The sequence below is a fragment of the Panthera tigris genome, chromosome F2 (assembly GCF_018350195.1).
Source record: "Panthera tigris isolate Pti1 chromosome F2, P.tigris_Pti1_mat1.1, whole genome shotgun sequence".
NCBI classification, from domain to species: Eukaryota; Metazoa; Chordata; class Mammalia; order Carnivora; family Felidae; genus Panthera; species Panthera tigris.
The window spans coordinates 67,404,284-67,419,420 of record NC_056676.1 but is presented as its reverse complement, the minus strand read 5'-3'; the positions used below and the strand labels follow the sequence as shown (position 1 = coordinate 67,419,420).

General features: G+C 40.2%; 1 protein-coding gene across 2 annotated transcripts in view; it reads right to left on the bottom strand.

Annotated features, from left to right (window-relative positions):
• NSMCE2 (NSE2 (MMS21) homolog, SMC5-SMC6 complex SUMO ligase) overlaps positions 1-15,137 on the bottom strand; it is a 217,515-nt gene that overhangs the window by 166,413 nt on the left and 35,965 nt on the right. For both annotated transcript variants that reach the window (XM_042973228.1, XM_007076841.3), the window contains exon 3: positions 12,384-12,490. In XM_042973228.1, coding sequence (XP_042829162.1) covers positions 12,384-12,490 — 107 coding nt within the window. The remainder of the gene's footprint in view (positions 1-12,383; positions 12,491-15,137) is intronic.

The following is a 15,137-nucleotide window of genomic DNA, read 5'->3' as shown; positions in this document are numbered from 1 at the left end:
ACTAGCCCAACGTCATACAGTCAGGCGCTGGAGGAGCAAGGATGAGTCTGGGTCTTCTGATTTCAACTGCAGTGTTCCTTCCACTAACCCAGTGAACATTCCTTACATGTTCCATAACATGCCACACACTGACCATGGAGAGACTTCTCCCTCAGTGCTTCTAAAAATCAATCATGAACAAATCTACAGGCTAACCTGGCAAGAAGAAAATGGTTACTCAACCTGAGTTAACTAAACACAACTTAAAACACCGGGAGGCACAGAGCAAGCAAGAGAGCAATGTTGGCAAGGTTTACTTTTGTTATGGAAAGGACAGAATGTTTTAATAATACAAATATAAAGCATCTATAAAAACTAGGAAAAATATAAAAACTATAAAATCTAGAACAAAAAATTTACTCCATTTTTATCTCAAATCCCTAAAATTCTTTCATATTCACACCACTGCCACTTTTAAAATATAACAGACACAAAGTTTCAGAAAGATCAATACTGGTTGCTCTAAAGTCTTCTCTAATAGAATGTTAGAATATCAAGTCTTTTCTAACATAATTATTTTCTCCTGTAACAGTTCCATATAGCAATATTCTTTTCCTCAAGTAGTTCTTTACTACTAACAAAATCCCTCCCTTATCCATGTCAGATCAGTGTGAAACATCACTTTTTGTTTAAGCTAAATGCTCCAAAACTCTACCTTTGGGAAATTGGTAATAAGACAGGTGGAAGATCAGAAGTTTACTTTATAAATGGCACTAGACAAAAACATTCTTACTCCCTAATGAAATCTACAACTCAGTAAACTCAGTGAACTCTGTCTTGAAGCATGACAATAACCTTGAATTAGGTCAAAACACAGAGGTTCAGGGACACCTGGTTGGCTCAGTTGGAGAAGCATGCGGCTCTTGATCTCGGTGGTCATGAGTTCAAACCCCATGTGGGGTGTAGAGATTATGTAAACATACAGAACTTAAAACCAAAAAATATCAAGGTTCAGAATAACCTCTTAAGAATAACCATGTGACCTCAGCATGTCCCTTAACCTCCCTGAGGCTCAGGGTCCATCACATCTACTTTTCCTAACCTGGAGGGTTGCTGTGATCATTAAAGAGGTCTAGGGGCCCAGAGGGCTTCTCACCCTTCACCCACAGCAAAGGAAACTGGTTTCAGACTTTTAGTCCAGGGGCCAGGGGACTGACCAGGGGACACTTCCAAATCTGGTTTAATCAAACTATCAATAGCCCTAGGCAAATATCAAACAATATGGGAAGCCACAAGAGTAGTAAATTCATTATCGTCCAGACTTAGGCTAAATCTTCCAGGACGTTAATTTTTTTTTTTTTTTACATTTATTCATTTTTGATAGAGAGAGAAAGAGCACAAATGGGGTAGGGGCAGAGAGAGAGGGAGACACAGAATCCGAAGAAGGCTCCAGGCTCCGAACTGTCAACACAAAGCCCGACGCGGGTCTTGAACTCACAAATCGCGAGATCAGGACCTGAGCCGAAGTTGAACGTGCCCCCAGGACATTTTAATCATAAAATGATACCCATACTACAATTGGGCTTTGTTACGGTTTTATAGACTTTGGATCACAATGAACTACTGATGATTAAATCCTTCTTAAAAATTTGTCTAGACTGGAACAGTAACTTGTATAGGAGATGGTGTTCCATGATTCAATTCAGAAATCCAAACACTGGGAATGATCTTCCTCTTCCCAGCTCTAAGAGCTAACAACAGAGACTCCCTTCCCATTCTTTTTGGCAGAATCAGGAAGTCTCTGTCACTCTAGTCCTGTGGCCATTCAGACATGAAATGTCAGACGGGGACTGTCAGGATGTAGTTAAAACTATAGAATAATCACCTTTCATCTTTTTGGGGGAGGGGTCCACCACACATTACTGTTTATAATTTCATTTTATCTACCACTAGCCAGTGAGGTGTGCAGGACAAATACTATTATCATTCTGATTTAGAAATGAGGAAGCTAAAGTATAGAATTAGCACGACTTTTCCAAGGTTACAGCGCGGCAGAGTATTAGAAGCCAGATCTTTATTTCCCAACCCAACACGCTTATCAATCAAACACCAACTGCTCAGGGAAGGGGGGAGAAGGAAGTAAAGGTGACTGTGACTTATTTAGACTAATTACTTAGACTAATTTTGCCTGGCTTTGTGAATTTTCATTAATTTCCTTCTCCATTGTTGCCTGATGAGTTAGTCACTGAAACTATCAGATCAGACATTATAAATTGTTTAAAATTATTTCCTCATTGTTATATATAGATACTCAACTTCAAGTGTTTCATAATAAAGTGACTCAGGGACTAAGCGAGCCCCATCTACATGAGTCACTTGTTGAACTGTTACAAGAGATTTATGCAAAACTCTTGGGAGGTGGGCGGGGAGGGGAGACAGAAATAAACATTTACCCAAAAAGATGACTAAATTAAGGACAAAAAGTGAAATGTAAAACTTCCACAGTTTAAACTGTGGGATGGGAAAATAATTGTGAGGAAATAAGTCACCCATCACCACTAATACCCAGTTCAGGTAGTTCAGAAGAGTTCGCCGATTTCAATCACCATGTAGTGGACATTTTTGTGGAAAGAGAAAGAAATTAAAAGGTAACAGGACAATGCTAAGACCATGCCTTTATACAGCACTTTGCCCTCACCAGGGCTTTCACATATGTTATATCTCAGTGTGTAATCAAAGAATTACTCTAAGATAGGAATGGACAGATACTATCAAGTTCATTTTGCAAACTTGTTGAAGGTCACGCAGCTCTTCAGTAGACAGGCGTCGAAGGAAACTCAGTCATTAAATTCAATTAAATTAACACCGAACAGTTTACCACGGTTAATGGGGTCATACACATTTTTACGCCACAAAGACAAAACACTTGAATTTCATATTCTGGTAGAGCAATTTCACCACTATTACAGAAAATGTGGTAGGACATATCCTAATTTCATCTGTATTATTTATAGGTGCTTTAAGTAATGTCTTAAGAACTTCTTCTAAGAAAACACTAAGCATGCAATGTTTCTGCTGGGGCTTTTTAAAACACGGTGTAACCACACTGCACAGCAAATTTAATTTCTGATTTTGCAAGAGGGACGCTCTAAGCACGCCTAGGGTTTAGTCCATTTAAAGTTCCTATTTTGTATTTCATGTGACATTTTTGGCTTCTGTTACAATGTTGGGGGCTAAAATAAACCTCAGGATGACAGAGTGTAGTGTGATGGGTGGAGAGGGTTTGCTCCTTGGTACCAGTAACATTCCAAGGACCACGAATAGCTGTGGCATTGAGAAGGCAGGCACTGAAGCGTGTGAGACCCTGGGTGTCAGCAGAGGGAAAGGTAAAAAGCAAGCCCAAGTCAAGGACGTGGAGATTAATCATGTGATGCAATCAGATTAAACTATTTCTGGTCACTGTGTCCAATTTTAAGTAATAGTGATTCGCTCTTCCTGCATTTCACTTTCTACTGGAAGATAACTAAATGATTATTTTAAGATGAAATACAGGATAGAAGAAATAATTAGAAACTGTTCATAACAACTGATTGCATTACTCTAGCCCATGAGAAATGAACACAAGGATTTTCACTATTTTAAAGAATGCTGTATTACGGGACATAATTTTTCCTTCAAAAAAAAAAAGGAGGGGGGAGAGGGTGACACCTGGGTGACTCAGTCAGTTAAGCCATCATCCACTCTTGATCTTAGCTCAGGTTATAACCTCACAGTTCATGGGACCCAGTCCCACGTCAGGCTCTGCACTGACCATGCAGAGCCTGCTTGGGATTCTCTCTCTCCCTCTCTCTCTGCCCCTCCCCCGCTTGCATGTATGCTCTCTCTCAAAAGAAATAAACTAAAAAAGAAAAAAAAAAAAAAAGGCAGAAAGAAATGAAATTCAAAAAGCTCCAGTGGTTGAAGTATCAGGTTGGCCATGTCACAAAAGAATGAAAGATAAAGTGATACTACTGCGAGAAGCTGGAGGCTTTCAGAGAGGAACAGAGTTAAAAAGACCGTTGACTCTCAATGACAGTTCACTGGGCACTGGCTCCACTTCTAAAAGAAAGCTTTTCCTTACCCATGCACCTGCAAACTCACATAGAGCTTGAGAAAATGAAACCCATTTATATTCTCCCCACTTACACTCTTTCTATTCTCTCACTTGTCAACAATTCATGGGGATCACACATTTGAAATAAAGCTGACGACTTGCAGAGAATACATCAGAGCAATAAATCCAATGCATTTTTCTCTCCCGGTATTTTTTCAAATGGGTGCTACTAATAAAGTAAACACAAATGACTTCAAGATGGAAATGTAGCTCGAGGACTTCCTCTGTGCACACGGGTATATAGTCATGCTATTTATTGAACTATCTTGCTTACATCTTCAAGTAATTTTTGGCTAAGAAGACACCTCAAGTTGGTCCTGAATTACCAGAGTGTTTACTCAGTTGTCTGGTTCTTACCTCTAGTGTGACCCCCGCTTCAACCACCACTAACTAGGGTATAATCTCTTGTAGCTTGTTGCTACAGACATTAAATAGACTTCGTGATCAGAGAACTTCGAACTCAACCGCCAATGCCAGGCTGCTTGCTGGCCTCCTCAAGGGCCCCGCCCCCTAAATCTGCCCACCCCTTCCTGGTCACACCACCATGGGGACTAACGTCCCTCCAACCCCCAGGCTCTGTTCCCACCACCACCAGATGCCTTCTAAGGAGAGAGGCCCTGCCTTCAACCTCCGAAGGAACATCATCTCTGGCCTTTCCCCAGTGGTTTTCTACTGCCCCATCTCCTCTCTGAATTTTAACTCAAAATTCCCTTTCAGATGCTATTTAAATCTGATCACAGGAAATGACTTCTCCTTTACACAATGCTCTGGGCAAGGTTATAAATTAGTATGACAGAACTATTCCAGGTGCTTTCGTGCTATCATTTTCCATCGTTACCGGAACTCTAGGACTAATGAATACTAGCACCCCTACTTAAAAAAGGAACTGAGGCTTGGGGCTCAAATGTAGAAAAGCCAGGGGAAAGAAAAAAGAAAAAAAAAAAAAAAAGCAAAGGCTCTTTTCCATTACTCTGAATTTCTGAAGTAGGTTGTGATGGTCTCTGTCACACGATTTCACTATTTTTAGCAATTCTGTATATACAGGTCAAGAGGCTTTCGGATCTTCATTAGTCCAAGCATACTGGCAGGAACTGAACCACTGAATTATAAGACTGATAAACAACCGCTTTCAGCTCCATGCTAAGAAAATGCTTTCATTTTGCAGTGAACCTTAACATTTGGTGACCCAGTCCCCATTCGACCTATTTCCCCACCTCTCTTCCACTGCTCCTGTCCGTTCACTGCCCATTAGCACAGGCCCCTGCCCGTGCCCTTTCCCAGCCCACCAGCACCACTGCCAGAGAATGGGAAGGCCTCAATCTCAAGCTCTTTAATACTTACCAATTGTGTTGAAAAGTCTGATATGTGTGGAAGGAGCTAAACTATCTAAAATAAGGGTTTGACACTACAGATGGGCTGTGCTCGAAGTCAGAAACAAAACGGGAGGTGGCTATATCACAGAACATTCATGTCATTTAAATGACACAAGTAATTAGCTGCCAGGACTGCGTGGGGGCCACTGCGGCCTAGATGCTCAGCGTCTAACTGGGGTGGGGTGGTGAACCAGGTCTTTCAAAGTCCTGCTTGCTTTCCCTGCACACATCGCTGCTATGTTCCTTCTGCCTCCCCTGTAGCATCCTGTCTTCCTCTCCTCGAAAACATTCCCTTCCCTCCGCTCTCCTGAATCGATGCTCCACACAGGGGTCTTGTTTCCTTCACAGACCGATAGCCAAGCAATTGCTGCGTATATAAAAAATACTTTTTCTTCCTCCATTTTGCTGTTGGAATAATTTGCGTGGTCTTTTCAGAGGCCTGGCTCTTTCCTGATCTGACACACTAACACCTCCCAGGCCCGTTTCAGAATTTCAGATAGGGAATTTGATGCACTCCCCGGTTCCCTGGATGCCACAGATTACCACAATCTGCTGGGCCGACCTCTTAGCCTCCTCTGTAATATAAGCAGGTGGACACTATAGAAACAGTTCCCAAAGTGGGTTCTGTAGATTATCAGTTCTTCCTCCAATGAGATTTTCTAGTTAAAGAAGTTTAAGAAATTACTAAATGTACTTCCTTTGGAGAATCACAATACATAAAAGCATATTAAAGGCTTTGGAGTCTTTAAGGAAATTCTTTTAATCAAGCATTCCCCAAACTTATTTGACCACGAAATCCTTTTTTCCTATTATACTTATTCACATCCTGATTAATTAGTATTATGGAGCAAACTTTAAAAAATGCTGCACTAGAGGGGTGCCTGGGTGGCTCAGTCGGTCAAGCGTCTGACTTCGGCTCAGGTCATGATCTCACAGTTCGTGGGTTCGAGCACCGCCTCGGGCTCTGTGCTGACAGCTTAGAGCCTGGAGCCTCCTTCAAATTCTATGTCTCCCTCTCTGCTCTTCCCCCGCTCATGCTCTGTCTCTCTCTCCCTCAAAAATAAATAAAAATATTAAAAAAAAATTTTTTTAAATGCTGCACTAGAGACTTACATTAACGCCAAGTAGAGTGTAAACATTTGATAATTTTGAATAAAACCCAGCACTTAATACCTGCAAAACACTCAGGTGGACTTTTATAAACCACCCATAAAAAGCATCTACAGCACTTGGTGACCTAGAAGATTTAGATCTAGATTCTTTCCTACAGAAGCAACTCAATTAGTGAAATACTATAGCCAGATCTAACCACTCTCTCTGTGTATTAGACAAAATGCTACCAAACACCATCATAATTTGGGAATAACTGCAGAGGGAGTTCTAAAGCACTAGAACAGAAATTAATTACCAGTAATCAAAGAAACAGACATATTCTGGGCCAAGTAGCTGCAGAGTGAATACCTAAAACCAACTTTTTTTTTCTCCTGCTTAACTCCCACACCTGGGCAATATTCCTATAGACAAGAGGCTCTATATGAAGCATTCGAAAACTTTTTACAAGAAAAATGGTAAAAGATCACACACCATTTTGTTGTGTCAAGTATAGCGGGCAGGGAATGGAAGACAGGGTCTTCTCCAGTACTTTCCCAAATGGTTCCAAGAGATTTTCACTAATTCCACGGTCATCTCTCACCTTCCTGCTATTGTGCTGACAACAGAAATTTCTCTCATGCTCAGGAATCTTCTGTCTTCAAATTTTGTAACCCCCAAACTAACTTCCCCTTCTTTTTTTGTCAATGACTCACAATGTGGAGTACATTTTTATGTTCGGTCGGTAGATGATCAGAGCTAATAATAAATTACATCCTCTGGCCCGAAACTTCCTTCAGGTGCTATGAAACATTCACTTTGCAAGTGGGGAATGCTCCCCAAATCTGGTTAAACTGAAACGGCAACTCTCAAGTTGTAAGATACCTCATAAGATTTCACGTCAAAGTAGTGGATGTTAAGGTAACTTGAAAATAAGATTTACAAAAGGCAAAGCTTACCAACTGATGAAAGGTGAAGGGTGAGAAGGCATAGGGAAGTGATATGTCAAAAAACATTCTAAATCATGTAGTTGCATAACAACAAGGCTGAGGTAAGCTATACCTTTGACCCACCTTGTTCTTTTATTATATCTAAGATTGTGTTAGTTTCAACAGCTTACATGAGGTGTATTTCTACCCTTTTGACTCTCACCATATTAGTTTAAAACATGTGGAAGCAGCACACTAAAAGAACAACATACAGGTAAAATCAGACAAAGAGTGAAAGTCTGTTAAAGTAACATTACACAATGAAGCATCATGACAAAAACATAAACAGCAAAGTGTAATGTGCATGTCCGCTAAGCTTCTGGGACTGGATTGCTCATTGAAAAGAACAGTGGATGTGTATTTTAATCTGTGACTGCTAATAATGTGAGTAACTCATCTGAGCCTGTTAGGATGTTTATCATTCAGCTTCGTGATGCCCATCCTTTTTCTCCAGAAGAGTTAAGGTTACAAAGTTGCCAGGATCACCCCCACGACAGTGGCTGGACTCGAGCATCTTATTTGAAAAAACACACACCTGAAAAATGGACCTGAAGATTTCTTGAACTAAACTGGTTCCCACCCTCTAGAATCTGAATCCCCAAGATGGGACTACAGGTTTAATTTAAAACAATCACATAAGCACTGAAATACACAGTACAGAGATGCACAGTATTACCAGCGTTTGTTCAAAACCAATTCACCGTTTCTCTTTGGGAGGGATGACCCCTGCTCGACTAGTCAAATGGCTGGAGAAGCAGAAGAGCGGTAACAAAATTATTCTTAAATCAACTGCTGCCATGACTTGAATGACTACTCACAGTTCCTGGCTCATAGTAGGCACCCCTATCTGTGGATGAATCAATCACTGGCCAGCCTTACGTATGCTATACAACTACTCTACATACTTTAAACTTTCTATATAAAGCAGTAGGCTTTCTCTGGCCTCATTTCTCAAATTGGCTGAAACTCTTGACATTGACACAGCCAGTAAAAAGATGCTTCCATTTCATGTAGAAGTCGCAAAGACAGAGAAGCTATATATCCCGATCCCCATGCTGAGGCTCGCTTGACCTTCATCTTACATTAAATACCACTTCCCGAGGAAGGAGTTCTCCAACCACTCAGCAGTATTATGCCCCCTGAGTTATGAACTCTCCTTGGACACTTTATTTTCCCTTGGTTGTATACAGCACCAGTCACTAATAAGATTTGTGTTGCTCTTTGTCAAACATGTGTCCCTCTCTCTAGACTTCAGACATCCTGAAGGTGGTGGGCATGTGGGCTTTGGCGACTGACCTACTTCTTGCACCTAGAACTGCCTGGCACATGGGTGCTCGGTAAGTATTTATTCAACGAATGTTTGAAAACAAGAAGCCCGTTTCTGAGAACAATGAGAATAATATACTTCAATATACTCAAATAATAAAAGCTTAGAAATCAAGGGAAGAAACATGAGGTCATCAAAAGCATAATGTTCAGAACATCACTGTCCTCGACATGAAACCGAGGGAAGTTGTCCCCTGGCCGTCACGGTGGAAAAAGCAGTTAACGGTGCCATGAGTGTCTATGTCCCGTTTTACAGGTTTCAAAGAGCTTTCATCACGTGTGTGGTTCATGACTGAAAGTCTCCCAAAAGTTCATACACAACTTTCTGTGGTTTGACATGAATGTTTGAAAGAGCTGTGACAGCTATACGATAGACCCATTTATCCCGAAAGTTTTAATAAATGACTTACAGACTGAGAAATTTTTTTTTAGGGATCACTGCATAATATTCCCTCTATAAACCAGCTGGGACAAAGTCTTTTTTTTTTTTTTAAGTTTCAGAGCTCTGAAATAAATACTGATTCTAAATAACATCTTCAGGCATTGTAGATCATAGCTCTATTTTCTCCAAGGACAAAGAAATGCAACCTGAGAGCTTCTGCTGTGTGCCAAAGGGACTTCCCAGAGACTGTTGGCAAATGGATCCACACCTGAAAGGTTCCAAAGTAAACTTTCTAACACCTTTTCAGAGGTGTATGACCTTCAGAATCCTGTGAAGGTGAGAGTAGGAGAGAGACATCTATTTAAACAATAAACTCTAATACTCTGTGATGATGTAAAGACATTTTTTTAACTTTCTAGAACTGTATGAAAATTCACAAACAGAAAGACCAGCGGGTGCATCGCAATTTTGGCAAATGTTGTAGCGATGGAAACACGACTTGCCTTTAAGATCTTGTTCCACCTTTTAAACGAACGTTTGGACATCTGAGTTTGCAAAAACCCAGTATCTTATGTCTCCATCAAATTTTATGAATGTCAAAGGTTTGACACATAGTCTCTAATCTGATTCACACAATAATCTCATGAAATAGGCAGGCCAAGAATTATATAGATGAAGAGCATGAGGTTCCTAAAGGTTAACTTTCTTGACTCAGGATCTAACTTAGCAAATGGAAGAACTATGGATGGAAGAGTCTCTGATCCCTAGGCCACTGCTATTCCCAAAGAGCTACACCACTCTGGCCCCTCTCAAAGTGCTGCTCATTCTTTACTCCTTGCCAAAATAAGCAGTAAGAGAGCAATGTCCATAACTTCAAGTATGTAAGGAGTACACAGCATATATATAAAGTGTAAAGTATGTCCCTCAAAATAATAATGGTCATATCCCCCGCTATGGTCCCACATGGTTTCAGGTCAGAGAAACCTCATAAATATGATTTGCGATTCTTGGTCTTGTATCACACTGATGTGGAGGGCACCACTTTGCATCAGAAAAAGACAAAAAACATGTTTTCTCCTCTTATGAAAGACCAGAATCACTAAATCCAAGTTGCTCCAAAATCTAGTGTAAGGTTAGGGCTGGCAAGTAGGGTAAAACTCAAAGTATAATCTTTCCTGTTTAGTAGGGTGGGGATAATAGGGTAGCGTCTCAAGAAAAAAAGAAATGCTGTTAACTACTGAATGAATATTGGTGAAGGTTTCTTTTCTTTTTTTCGTGCTTCTTGTCTTTTTTTTTTTTTTTTTTTTAATGGGTGACTTGGCTTTATGAAGGAGGAAGAGGTCAATTCTTTACATAAAACACCTTAAACATCTGTGAATCCTAGAGTTTAACAGAGAAGAAAATCACATTAAGTTCTTTAACTGCCAAAATCTATTTTCTTATCTATACTGTACCCTGTGCTATTACATTTGCACAACAGCCAAGTTAAAGATAGAAAGGCCGATCAAATAACCTCCACTGAATGTAAGGGTCAAAGCAGAATTGATCCATATAATAGGCCTAACCCTGATCTTGGTTGAAAATATATTTAGTCTATAAAGTCAGCCTTGTTCTTTTAAGTCAGTGTTCTCCAACACTGAATACATATTAGAATGAGTTTTTTTTTTAAATATACTGGTGCCCCAATCCTGCTCCAGAAATGAAATCAGAATCTCATTAGAATTAGGAACGGGCTGGTTCTGAGGGTCAGCTAGAGTTGAAAACCTCTGGTCTAATAAGCGCTTTTTGTTATCCAGTTTCAAATGCCCCAACGTGATGTCACTTTCATATTTTCCTATGGAAGGAATACTCCTAGTCCCAGTACTCATAGTGACAATGGTAAGAAACATCATACTTTTACAAGCTGAATGAGTTTACTACTTCTTGGCTACAAAGCAGATATTCTTAAGTCACAAATACTACACTTAAACACTAACCATTAAAATTTTTTTTTTAATTTTTTTCAAAACTTCATAGAACTATGAACATATAACTATGCAATGCTCATTTAATTATAGCTTAAGTAATAAACTATTTTCAAAAACGTATCTTCCACTGAATAGTAGCCAGTCTTATAAGATATTTGATTTTTGGAATTTTCCCATAGATAGAAGTAAGAAAAGGCAAATAAAGAAACCAGAAGTACCAGATACCCTATTACACAGGTATCTGAAATCAGTTCAAAGGGGAGTTTCCACTGCTCAGAGGACAAAGGACTTCTCAGAAATATTACTGCAATCATATTGCTCACTTCTTACTCAACCCGGTACTGCTGAAACGGATGTTGCCATGTTCCCACCTTAACTGCCTTATGTGTTGTTCCTGTGACAGCTGGAGTCAACAAAGATAAGTTTGGCTCCTGGAAAAACCAAAATGTCAGCCTTCTTTATTTTTAAACTTGCTCTAGAATTCTCCTATATTATCTGATCCTATGAATTTGACAATAGCTGCATATTAGGTCAAGCTAGAGAAGGAGTAACTCAGCCTGGTCTAAACCGTGTGCGGAAGTAAACATAACAATAAAAACACATTCTATGCAGTTTTTAGATTTTATAAAAATCTACTCGCGTTCAAAGTAGGCTTACACTAAAGATTTCAAGACCAAAAAAATGCATAATATTCTAATGTTTTGAAAAAAATGTTTTAATGTTTATTTATTTATTTATTTTTTTGAGAGAGAGAGAGAGAGACAGAACATGAGTGGGGAAAGGGTAGAAAGAGAGAGGGAGACACAGAATCTGAAGCAGGCTCAGGGTCTGAGCTGTCAGCACAGACCCCAACATGGGGCTCGAACTCACAAACTGAGATCATGACCTGAGCAGACTGAGCCACCCAGGCGCCCAAGGCATAATATTCTAATTAAACCTAGGTGGCCTAGCTGGGAAAACACTTCCGATTCCTTTTCTATAAACTTCTTAATTAAAAAGAAATTAACAGCTGCTACAGTAACGTTAAGGACATATGAAAGGATGGAGGAAATTTTGATTTAGTGTTTCTGTTTTCAGGTCAGTGAATTGTAACCAAGTATTACCAGGTGAATAGTATAAACTTACATGATTTATCGCAGACTGAACAGCCTTTACGTAATGGCTTAGTTCCCGATCCATCATGGCCAATTCAACCATTGCCTTGTCCATACTGTATTCACTACTCACTTCAGCTGAAATAAAAAGAAAGCAATTATTGTTTTCAATTTAAAATGTCATCTCTGAAAAAGGTGCTCCAATCTAATTATTATCAATCAAGGATCTAAGCAATTTTGTAAAAGGTAGTACCTGTTGTCTGAAGACCTCCTTAACATATGTCTGTTTCACTCAAAATTCTAAGAATATACTCGGTAGAAGAAGGCTCAAAAGTTGGAGTGGAAAAAAAAGCAGACTCAGACCTAGGAGTTCCTAAGATTGTGCCACTTAGTTGTATGATCTTAAACCAACCACGACACTTCGCTCAGCCTCAGTTTCCTTTTTGGTTAAAGCAGCCCCAGTCATGTATCTGCAATTGAACCTCACGGGACTATTAAAGATCAAATAAGAAAGATTTTCATTTCTAGTAGGTTAGGTTATGTGGACCAATTCTACTGAAAACCATGAAAACAATCAGATAAAACAGGAAGGAAGGAGGGTGCAAGGAAGGAAGGAAGGAAGGAAGGAAGGAAGGAAGGAAGAAAGGAATAGGAGGGGGGGAGGGAGGGAGAATTCTTAAAAACAAGAGTCACAAGATAGAAACAATCAGGCAAAATCTAAAGAAAACGGAAAAAGAAAAGCAGAGCACAGAACACCAAAGTTGCATAGCCTGCCCCCAGGCAGCTGGGTCTCTACTCCTCGGAATAGAAGAAGGAACCAGAGGTAATGCCACCCTGTTCTGCCGGGCTGTGGCAAGGTTGGCCTTGGCCACTGAGCAGGACAGAGGTAAGAGGGAGAGACAACAAACCTGTTTCTTAAAAAGTGTGACCACAAGCCAGTTCTCCTGGTTCTGCAGCCTAGGCTACCCTGGGGAACCTAAGCTCTGATCTTGGCGTGAGGTGGTCTCACCCCGAAAGCACCCACAGGTACTGCCCTCTGGAGGAGACATTTTAATCCTTGGTCTCAAATAATCCCTGCAAGTAATTACGAAGGAGAATGAGCAGATCACAGAGGGAAAAGGTAAAAACCTTACAAACACAAGAAAACAAGACACCAAGAGTAAGAATCAGCAGAAACAGATCCACAAATGTTTCAGAGACTGGAATATTCTACCAGTTACTGGAATTCTACTAGTTAGAATATGAAACAACCATGCTTACTCTGTTGATAAAATACCTGATGCCACAAGAGACTATGAAGAGTGACTGGAACAGCGGAAAAGCGGGGTAATGTTCTTAAGTGCTTTTAAATGTATTTTTCCCGCCAACCTCTAAACATACAATTTAATAGATCAGGAAAAGATCAAGAGCGTGAAATAATGCAAATGTTAACATTAAAAGAGCTGAACAAAAAGAAAGTAAAACTAACTTATGCAATCACTTTTGGGAATGCACATAGTCCATTCACATACCTTAGCTCACACAAATGTCAGTATTTCTTGTCTACTCTGAAGAACAATGTGACAGATCATCCCAAAGTCGTGAAATAATGGAAAACGCACTTACATTTTGGCTTTTGGAAGTGATTTTCCTAGACTTTAAAGTGGTATTTTGATCTTACAGTAGTCAGTGACGAGCACATTTTAGAAAGAGTCTCCTGGATGAACCTGCTTCTGGTAGAATGCCTCCTAGCTTGTTAACACCCAGAATCCACACTGTATCTGTACGCGTATCTCATTACAGGGCTTTTCGTTTGTTTTTGAGGAAGGGGAAGGGGCAATGTTTATGTAAGAAAAACCTGTATTTACATTCCCCAAATTAAATACATTTTTAACAAAATGGTGTATGAGAAAGGACTCAAGTCATATTCCAAATAAAACCGTTAGACTGTCACTCACAGGTCAGTGTTGTGAAATGTGCACATGTTAACAAGGGAGACAAGCTGTTGAGGTGTTGCTGATACCAACATGGATCCGGTGCTATGCAGACAACAACTGTTTGGTTTGTGACTTATATAAGGCAGGCATTTTACTGCGTCTGGTTAATCAGTGGAATTCAATATACTGTTAGCAATCTCCCTCTGGGATTAAATGACTTTATTTTAGAAAGCAAGTAAAAATGTGCCTTTGACATTAAAAATGCTATGAAAGAGTTCGCAAAATAAAATAAATGGGATCACAGTTTTCATTATCAAGGTCCCACAGATGCTAGTCAGACTTGAACCAGATGGCAATCTCAGATATAAGGCCAAGGAAACCTTCCCCACAAAGGAGAAAACGAGTGATAGCTGCTGGGTTGGGGTTGGAGGGCATGAAGCCTGAGGGAAGAATCTTTGGAGGCCATCTGTGGCTTCCTGCAGCCTCACCTAAGGCTCCAGGGCTCAAAGAATGTTGGGACAAGCAGAAGAACCTAAGTGATGAATCGTGCAGCCTGAGGCAAGAGAGGGAAAACACCAGAAAAGATCAGAAAGCCAGTCCGAGAGGAACTGAGAATCACACTCCACCTGAAGGTGACGCCCAGTGCCCAGTCCGCTAACTAGACCAGAGACCTAAGAACTAGAAGGAGGCCCCTTGGCAAAAGAAATCTGGAAGAAAGGCCAGGAGGACATCCCCGTCAAGTAGCAATCTTTAGGATTCTTTCGTGTTCTTCTTGTTAACCTTTTTTTCCCAACTGCGATAATAATCTCTTTTAACACTGTGATGTGTATTCACGTTTCAGAAACGGCACAGGGAACCTGTGTCCTGCC